Raw genomic sequence first — 10,921 nt, forward strand, 5'->3', positions numbered from 1 at the left:
AGGTTGGATTATTCACGAACTCGCAGCAATGCGCGGATATATATATATATATATATATATATATATATATATATATATATAAATATATATATATATATATGTTAAATGTATTATATTCTAACTATTATGCATTATATATTATATAAATATCATATATATTATATTCTATATATTACATATGATGCATTATATATTATGATATGTCAAGAGCATACCATCGGTATCCTTTGACTCAGATCATCGTTTAGTTCTTGCGAAACTAAACATTAAGAAGCCAAAGCCAATGAAAAAACTAGTCAGAGAAAGAATTAGATTAGAGAATCTAAAAGAAACAGAAAAGGCAGGATTATATAAGGAAAAGATTTCAGAAGTATATCTGAGCGAGCCGCAAGAAACAAGAGACATTGAAGAAGAATGGATAGACATGAAGGATAAAATTACCAAGAATATTATATGGTTGACAGATGAAGTCAGAGATGTTATTAAAAAGAAGAGTCAGTCATTTAGAAGATGGATGAGAAGACGGACCCCAGAAAGTAGACTGGAATACGAAATAGCAAGAAACAAAGCAGAGACAGTAAAAGCAAGTGCCAAGAGAGATTCTTGGAAGAAATTGGGAAAAGAGCTTGAAGAGGATCTGCTGGGAACTAGGAAGCTCATATATAGTCTGGCGAAGAGCTATAAAAGGGGCAAAGAAATAGTAGTAAATACAATTAAGAATAAAGCCGGAGTGTTACTAACAGATGAGAACGAAGTAGATGAAAGGTGGAGAGAATATTTCTCAGAATTGTTAAATCCTCAGGAATTAAACGATGAGTGTGAAAACACCAGCCTAAGACTAAACTACCACCACGAAATATCTATCGAAGAAACTAGAGTTGCCATCAGTAAAATGAAAAATGGAAAAAGTCCTGGATGCGATGGCATACCTGTAGAGTTGCTAAAAGGAAATGAAAACACAGTCGAGCGGTTAACGAGAATTTTTAATGTAGCTTGGTGTGAAGGTAGAGTACCAGAGGATTGGGGGAAAGCCATTATATGTAAAGTGCCAAAGAAAGGCGACAAGTCAGAATGCAAAAATTGGAGAGGATTTTCCTTATTATCACATGTGGAGAAGATATATGAAAGAATACTTGAAAGAAGGCTAAGAATGACGGTAGAAGAAAAATTAGAGGAGGGACAGTATGGATTTAGACCTGAGAGAGGTACAACAGATGTAATTTTCTCCTTGAAAATGCTGATCGAGAAGAGATGGGAATGGGATCAACCAGTGTGTATAGCGTTTGTTGACTTAGAAAAAGCCTTTGACAGACTACCAAGGAAGATGATTTGGGACACATTGGAAGACCCTATATATGGTGTAGATAGATTACTTATTAGAACAATTAAAAGTCTATATAGCAAATGTACTAGCGCTGTAAGAACACAAACTCGTGAGGATAACTGGTTTAAGATAAATTCTGGAGTAAAACAAGGTGGGGTTATATCTCCATTGCTTTTTGTACTTTTTATGGACAGATGTATGAAAATTTGAGATCTGGAGATGGAGTTATCACATTGGCATACGCTGATGATATTGCACTGGTTGCAAACAATCCCATTGAACTTCAAAATGAATTAGCTGCTTGAAACAGTGCATTGAAAAGAGTGAAAATAAAAATCAATACAAATAAAACAAAAGTAATGATGGTCGCAAGGCAAAAAGAAGAGATAGAAATATGGTTGGAAGGCGAAAAACTGAAATTAGTTGTAAAATTTAAATTCCTAGAAGTAAATATAGATGAAAGGTGTCAAATGGAAAAAGAAATATTAAATAGAATACAGTGCCATACAAATAACTTAAAAACGCTATATCCACTGATGCGAGAAAAACTTATACCCAGGCAGGTTAAGATAATTTACAAAACCATTTTAAGACCAGCTCTAACATATGAGTCAGAAACATGGACATTGACAGAAAGGCTGAAAAGTAATATACAAGCAGCAGAGATGAGAGTACTGCGAATAATAAAAGGTGTAACAAGGTGTGACAAAATAAGAAATGAAACAATAATAAGAGAGCTGGAAATAGAGCCTATATTAGATATGTAGAGAAAAGCCCATTAAGATGGTTTGGACACGTCATGAGGATGAATGAGCAACAGTACCCATTCAAATACTACCAGTGGCAGCCACAAGGAAAGCGACCAACAGGAAGACCCAGGAAGAGATGGAAAGACGGTATCAGACAAGTCATAGAAACAAGAGGAAGAACCATGGAGGAAGTGGAGAGAGTGCAGCTCTATGTAGATGGGGCCTTGTGGAGAGACCTCGTGAGGCATTATCGCTGCCAGGGCAACGCCCTACCTCGTGTATGGTGAGAATATATATATATATATATATATATATATATATGTATATATATGTATGTATGTATATATATGTATGTATCACACATTCCATGACCGTCGCGCAGAGGATTCGAACCACCGCCTATAGACCCAAGAGAGTCCACAGCACCCGCCTTTAACCACTCGACTCTCTTGGGTCTATAGGCGGTGGTTCGAATCCTCTGCGCGACGGTCATGGAATGTGTGATTGATGTCGCTGTCCACTAGCGAATTATTCAAATATATATATATGTATATATATATATATATATATATATATATATATATATACATATGCAAAATAACCACAGGAGAAAGGAAACTTGTAGACAGTAAGTACTTTCGTATATTACGTCTTCAGTCTGAAGATGTAAAATACGAAAGTATTTACTGTCTACAAGATTCCCTTCTCCTGTGGTTATTTTGTATTTTTGTATCACGGTGATGTGATTGCTTGCAATATATACATATATATATATATATATATATATATATATATATATATATATTATATATATATATATATTGTACATATTATATATGTATAACATATAATTTATATGTATTATATTATGTATATATATATATATACATATATATATATATATATATATATATATATATATATATTACATATGGTGGCAGCAAATGGCGCAAGACCTACAAGGTTATGCTGACAGCAGGGACCTTAAAAGCTTCTTTGCAGGCACAAAGAAATTTTTCGGACCAAAGCACACTGCTGCAGGGACACTTTTGGCAGCTGACAATACCATCCTCACGGAAGACCATGAGATCCAGAACCGTTGGATAGAACATTTCAACACTCTCTTGAACAGGAACTCAGCAGCCCAACAAGACTTCCTCCGAAATGTGCCACAACATCCACCCCAACTATGGATGTCCCTACCACCAACATTACAAGAATTAGATGTAGCACTAAAGCAAATGCGTCAAGGGAAGGCCGCGGGACCGGGCAACATTCCCACTGAACTTCTGACACATGGAGGTTTAGTCCTGAAGATGCGTCTGCACTCCCTCATACTAAAAGCATGGGAAGAAAAGCAGGCCCCCAGTGATTGGAAAGACGCACTCCTTATCACCATCTTCAAAAAACGAGACAGAAGAGAATGTAGGAATTATAGAGGGATATCCTTGCTATCAATTGCAGGGAAGGTTTTGGCAAGGATCCTACTAAATAGATTACAAAACGTAGCAGAAGTTATCCTGCCAGAATCCCAGTGTGGTTTCCTCCCATCTAGAGGAACCATAGATATGATTTTCTGTGCTCGACAACTACAGGAAAAATCAAAAGAACAGCAAAAACCCATTTTTCTAATCTATGACCTCGAAAAAGCATTCGACAGCGTACCAAGAACAGCCATGTGGTCTGTCCTCAATCGCTTCGGAATCCCTGAGCCTTTTGTTGACATGATAAAAGCCCTACATGATGGGATGACAGCTAAAGTAATCCACTAGAGCAACCTGTCAGCTCCCTTCCCAATCACATGTGGACTAAAACAAGGATGTGTACTGGCACCGACCCTTTTCTCTTTATATTTAGTTGCCATGCTATATGAAGTACTCCACAACAACCCAGGGGTTGAAATAAAATACAGATTAGATGGAGGAATTTTTAAACTGGCCAGACTCAAATCACGGCGCAACACTAACACCATCAATGTGACGGAACTACAGTATGCGGATGACAACGCTGCTGTAGCCCACACCCATGCAGAACTCCAACAATCAGTGGATAATTTCCATGCTGCCTACACATGTTTTGGCCTGACAGTTAACAAGGCCAAAACTAAGATATTGGCCCAACCAAGACCAGGGGATAATCCACCAGCAACTAACATCACCATGGATGGAACCACCATTGAATGCGTCGAATATTTCCCATACCTGGGAAGCATCCTTTCCACCCAGAGCACATCCTCCAAAGAGATTGAAAACGGGTTACAAGCTGGCCACACTGCATATGGGAGACTATCCACCAGGGTGTTCAAGAACAAAGGCCTAACCACCCATACAAAAGTGATGGTATATAACGCCGTCATAGTATCTACCCTGTTATATGCATGCGAGACTTGGACCCTTTATAGTAGGGACCTCAAAAACTAGAACAATTCCACCAGAAAAAACTGAGAGCAATAATGAAAATCAAATGGAACGACTATGTGTCCAATACAGCATTCCTTGAAAGAGCCAAAGTCACTAGCATCGAGGCCATGATCATGAAACACCGCTTAAGATGGTCTGGCCATGTGGTGCGTATGGAGGACACAAGACTACCAAAGAAAATTCTCTTCAGTGAGTTAAATACAGGTGATCGCCTTCGAGGCCGCCCTATGCTCCGATTTAAAGACCAACTCAAGAAATCCCTCAAGGAAAATAAGATAGACCCAAACACCTTCGAAGCTTCAGCATATGATAGGAATGGGTGGAGAAACAAAATTAAAGTGGGCACGGAACTCTTCGAAGAGAATAGAAGAGCCAACCTGGTAGTTAAACGACAGCAACGGGTAGAAAGAACAAAACAACCACAACCACCTCCCACGATTCAGTGCGATCAATGCCGTCGGTTGTTCAGGGCACGAATTGGCCATACGAGCCATAAGAAGGCTCACCACCCTAATAATACTTAACCTCTTATAACCCCCCTCCTCTATTCAACCCTCTTTTGGGACTGGAAACTATGATACTCGGATACGAGTACATGCCGACGACGACGATGATATTACATATGATATATATATTTGATAAATATATAATATATACAATATATATATATATATATATATATATTTATATATATACATATTTATATATATATATACATGTATATATATATATATATATATATATATATATGTATGGAAATAGACTCATCCACTGGGATTCGAACCCTTGCCTAGGGAGTCTATTTCCAAAAATTGTCAAATGATAAAAACATATATATGTATATATATAAATATATATATATATATATATATATTACTATAAAGTAATGTCGTAGCACATTGATAAAATAGACTTTTTATCCCACAGTCGGAGAAAAGTCTAAAATGTCTAGAAAAGGCAATTTATTATCTACTTCCCATTCTACTTTAAATTTTATGTTGTTGGCCAAATTATTAAGTTTGTCAAAGAATTCTTTAAAAGAACCCCATTCATCGTTCCATAACGTGAAAACATCATCAACGTATCTATACCAAAACATATCTGGTGGTTTGATGTTAGGTAATAAAACTAATTCAAAATATTCCATATACAGATTTGCTAATACTAGAGAAAGATTTGATCCCATCGAACAACCATATTTTTGTTTATAGAAATGATCTTTGAAAGAGAAAACATTAGTTCTGATACATAGCTCTGTTAATTTTATGATTTTACTTACTGAGAGTGGGAGTTGATTTTGAAATTGTTGTAACTTATTCTTTAAAAACTTTAAAACTTCTCCTATATCGATTTTTGTGAATAAGGAAACTACGTCGAGACTTAAAAGTTTACTATGGGCTGGTAACAATGCACTTGATTATATAGTAGAGTTTGATAAGTTCATGGCTTCCAACAATTACGATAAAGATTTACTTAGCTTAAAAGGGATTCTTATGCAGGGATAATTAGATTGTTTCAAGGAAGATTGTGGACTACCAAAACGATACGAATTAGCAGTACAAAATCTCACCAAACGTAAAAACATCATCATCACCAGAGCAGACAAAGGGGGGAAAATAGTCATTCTCAATTATTCAGATTATGAAAATAAAGTTTTTGACTTAGTAAATGATAGAGATACATACAAACAACTGTCAAAGAATCCACTAAAGAACACTACTTCTGATTTTAACAAACGTGCTCGTGAAATTATAGGCAAAGAAATGTTCAATAAGATGAAAGTTACTAATCCACAGTTACCAAACTTCTATGGTCTCCCAAAAATTCACACAGAGAATATCCCTCTTAGACCAATAATATCAAATAGGAACTCCTGCACTAACAAGATCTCAAAATGGCTCACGGAAATTTTTTTCACCGTTTGTAGGACATTTTTCTAAGTCACATATTAAGCACTCTGAAGATTTCATAAGTAAAATCAAAAGCCATAACTTACCAGCCAATAGTAAACTTTTAAGTCTCGACGTAGTTTCCTTATTCACAAAAATCGATACAGGAGAAGTTTTAAAGTTTTTAAAGAATAAGTTACAACAATTTCAAAATCAACTCCCACTCTCAGTAAGTAAAATCATAAAATTAACAGAGCTATGTATCAGAACTAATGTTTTCTCTTTCAAAGATCATTTCTATAAACAAAAATATGGTTGTTCGATGGGATCAAATCTTTCTCTAGTATTAGCAAATCTGTATATGGAATATTTTGAATTAGTTTTATTACCTAACATCAAACCACCAGATATGTTTTGGTATAGATACGTTGATGATGTTTTCACGTTATGGAACGATGAATGGGGTTCTTTTAAAGAATTCTTTGACAAACTTAATAATTTGGCCAACAACATAAAATTTAAAGTAGAATGGGAAGTAGATAATAAATTGCCTTTTCTAGACATTTTAATAAGAAGAAATCAGAATTGCTTGTCATTTACAGTTTATAGAAAACCTACCCACACTGGGAGTTACTTGCACTTTTTCAGCTACCATTCGGACAAAACAAAACAAAGTGTTGATTCGGGCCTATTTTTACGAGCACTAAGAATTTGCAGCTCACAATATTTAGATACAGAAATATCAACCATAAGAAAACAACTTACAAGATTAGGATACCCGGATTGTTTTTTGCAAAAAGCCCTTTAGCAAGGCTAAAATAAGTTTCCACAAATCTACTCCCCACTCTACTAACAAACACAAATGGGATAATAAATGTATAAAATTACCCTATAATGATTCCATAAATGAAATGTCCCAATCATTACCTAAAGAAAACATCAATGTCATCTTCAATTATCCTAATACACTGTTTAGGAAAATAGTTAATGTACACCGTAGACCATCAAGTGACATTAACCCAGGTGTATATAAGTTGCCATGCTTAGATTGTGATTCTGTCTATTGGGGACAAACTGGAAGAGATTTGGCAACCAGAATTAAAGAACATAAAAATTCTTTTAGATATGGTCATTTGAATTCCGCGGTATTTCAGCACATTGCCAATAAAGATCACCGCATGAATTGGGAAGATGCTGAAATAATCTATAGATCAACATGTAGCTTTAAAAGGAAAATAATTGAGTCTTCCCTAATAATTTTTTTACCTAATTTTAATATATCAAATGACCAGTGGTCACCTGACTGCATCACTACCTCAGCAGTCAGCCATGTGCTACCTCATGTACTCCAAGGTCACAAAACCCCACGCGATCTGCGGAGCATCGGTCACGTAACCTGAGCTTGTTCCTTTTCTCACCTCAAATTTATGTATATAAGCATATGCCTTCCACTATGTATTCATTCTGCTGAAGAGGGTCACAGTTAGTGATCGAAATATACAGAACGTTCGACATTAGTGTCTTCTTTTCTCCGACTGTGGGATAAAAAGTTTATATATATATATATATATATATATATATATACATATATATATATGTATGTATGTATTGTGACGCCTATGGGGAAGGGCCAGGTTCAAAACTAGAGTTGTGTTTAAGAATGATTATTTCCTTCTAAAAAAGATACAAATAAACAATGATCGAAAAACAAGTCGCCAAAACTAGCGAAAAGTACAATGTCCGAAACACGTAAATTCACAGAACATAAAAGGCTAGTATTGCCAAGACACGTATATATATAAGTGTCGATCAAATATCGACAATCAATAAAAAAAAAATAGTCTTAAAGACAATAAGTGGTAAGGTCGAGAAATATCGACCATCAGAATGGAAACTAAGTCCTACGTAATAATTTACGTAAAAAAAATTACAAAGTCGAGAAAATTCTACGACTAAGTCTAAGTCCGACAAAGTGGACGAGTACATGGGGAGCTCTGATAAGCAAGAGTCCACAAAGATTCGAGAAAATACAAGTCGAGATGAAACTACGACTATAATGTCTAAGTCCAACGTAGTGGACAAGTACAATGGGGCTCCGATAAGCAGAGTCCACAAAGATTCGAGAAAATACAAGTCGAGATGAAACTACGACTATAATATCTAAGTCCAACGTAGTGGACAAGTGCAATGAGGCTCTGATAAGCAGAGTCCACAAAGATTCGAGAAAATACAAGTCGAGATGAAACTACGACTATAATATCTAAGTCCAACGTAGTGGACAAGTGCAATGAGGCTCTGATAAGCAGAGTCCACAAAGATTCGAGAAAATACAAGTCGAGATGAAACTACGACTATAATATCTAAGTCCAACGTAGTGGACAAGTACAATGGGGCTCCGATAAGCAGAGTCCAACTTGACCGTTACAAGCAACGATATATATAGACTCTTCTCCGTAAGATCCGGAGAGATGCCAAGTGTCGCTAGACGCGACGATTAACTAGAGTGTTTAGGAATATTTCCTAGTACATACACGGATATTCTTTACATCAATGAATAGATAATAATATTTGATAAAGTTACCTTGTCAATCTTAGATAAGCAGAAACTTAATAGTTTTTATATGAATATCTATACGTACGTAAATGTAAGTTAGGGACGCAGTTGCCAATATTGGTTCACACGCAATTTCTCCCAGAACGCAACGTAAGCTATGAATGCCCACACCGGCGTTTCGGCGTCCGAGAACGACGAAAATATGCAGTTTCTTTAATCTTACGTAAATCAAATCCTAAGATTGACAAGATAGATCCACAAGGTAATACACATACATAAATTCATATGCAAAGTATGGAATAGTTTGTTAAAGCACAAAAAAGGAACGTAATACATCCGATGAATAGAAATCATCACTTTAAGAGTCTTTAGACGTGGATATACCTCACGTAGGCACAGATCTTTCTCACCGGCGTCCGAAGATTAAGAGAATATGTAATTTCTCTTATCTTACGTAAATCAACTCGTAAGATTGACAAGAGAGATCCACAAGACAATATACATACATAAATCTATATGTAATGTATAGAATATGGTTGACAGTGTACAAAAGGAATGGAATACATCATGAATATATAATTCAACACTTTAACAGTATTCTTACGTCGATTACTGACAGTTGGATGTCGAGAAGTCCACCAAGCCTACCGTGGGAACGGCCGGCATAGTCCGAGTTACACATACGCACATGTGCGCATGTGCGTCTGAATAAAATCTTCACTACGACGAGCCTGTAGTCGTAAATATATATATATATATATATGTATATACTGTATATATATATATATATATATGTATATGTTTCTATTATATATTTATCTTATATACCCCGTCTGGGGTATTGGCTGCTTGTTATTGTGGCAAAGTAGCATGCAGTCGATACTTTAGGGTCTATATGGGGCGCCCCTACGGACCAGAGTCACACATCATTTTGTCTATGATAGAAGAAATTCTGTTCATAGAGAAATGATGACACTTTTATACTACGACTGTCCCTCCGTTATGCTGTCCCCCAACCCCTTGTTGCTGTCCTGTACCATTTCTCTGAGTATTCTCTTTCTGTGATGGGGGAATTCCCTGTGGTGGGGGAAAAGAATACTGCCACCAAGTATCCCACTTGGATCGTAAGAGGCGAGAAGAAAGAGACGGGGAGAGGGACTAGGCATCCTTCTCCCTGTAGCCCCACGGGGCATATAACCTAAAAAGAAAAGTGAAGGCATAAGGGGTGCTGGAGGGCCTCGGGCCAGCACCCTAAGGTTTGGGTCTTTTAATGTGCGTGGATGTGGTACAGATGAGAGTAAAAGGGAAGAGATAGGTAGTATGTTTGTGAGAAGAAAGATGGATGTGTTGGCTTTGAGTGAAACTAAATTGAAAGGGAAGGGTGAGTGTAAGTTTGGGAGTGTAAGTGGGAGGTTATCAGGAGTGAAGAGAGGGCGAGGGAGGGAAGGGGTGGCTATTCTAGTAAGTGAGGAGATAGGTAAACAGGTAGTGGAGTGGAAGGAGGTTTCCTCAAGGATAATGTGGATGAAGGTGAAACTGGGAAAGGAGATGTGGGTTTTTGTAAGTGCATATGGGCCTGGCAGTGAGAAGAGCGTGGAAGAAAGGGAGGCCTTTTGGATAGATTTAAATGAGTGCATAGAGGATTTAGGAAGAAATGTCAATGTAATAGTACTGGGAGACCTTAATGCTAGGGTGGGAAATGGTCCAATCGATGGAGTGGTTGGGAAGTGTGGAGTTCCAGGAAAGAATCGTAGTGGAGAGTTGATGGTGGAAATGTGTCTAGAAAGAGAGTTGATGATAGCAAATACAGTGTTTCGGAAGAAAGTCAAGCATAAGTACACATGGGAGAGGGTGGTGGAGGGAAGGGTGGTAGATAGAGCGCTAATGGATTATGTAGTGGTAAATAGGATTATGATAGGAAGAGTTAAGGATGTACATGTGCTAAGGGGAGAGGGTGGGGGAATATCAGATCATTTTTTGGTGGA

The 10,921-nt window shown here is 36.9% G+C and overlaps 1 protein-coding gene across 1 annotated transcript; it reads left to right on the forward strand.

The window, feature by feature from the left end:
- The first annotated feature begins 3,935 nt into the window (after positions 1 to 3,935).
- LOC143019859 (uncharacterized) lies at positions 3,936 to 4,493 on the forward strand. The gene has a single exon (XM_076175840.1). It carries the CDS (start codon positions 3,936 to 3,938, stop codon positions 4,491 to 4,493), a length of 558 nt encoding a protein of 185 aa, XP_076031955.1.
- The last annotated feature ends 6,428 nt before the right edge of the window (positions 4,494 to 10,921 follow it).

Source organism: Oratosquilla oratoria, chromosome 38, assembly GCF_046742065.1.
Source record: "Oratosquilla oratoria isolate Oo_2021 chromosome 38, ASM4674206v1, whole genome shotgun sequence".
NCBI classification, from domain to species: Eukaryota; Metazoa; Arthropoda; class Malacostraca; order Stomatopoda; family Squillidae; genus Oratosquilla; species Oratosquilla oratoria.

Excerpts from the sequence above, each read along its gene's own strand:
- LOC143019859 (XM_076175840.1), top strand. The coding sequence starts at position 3,936 with ATGCTATATGAAGTACTCCACAACAACCCAGGGGTTGAAATAAAATAC.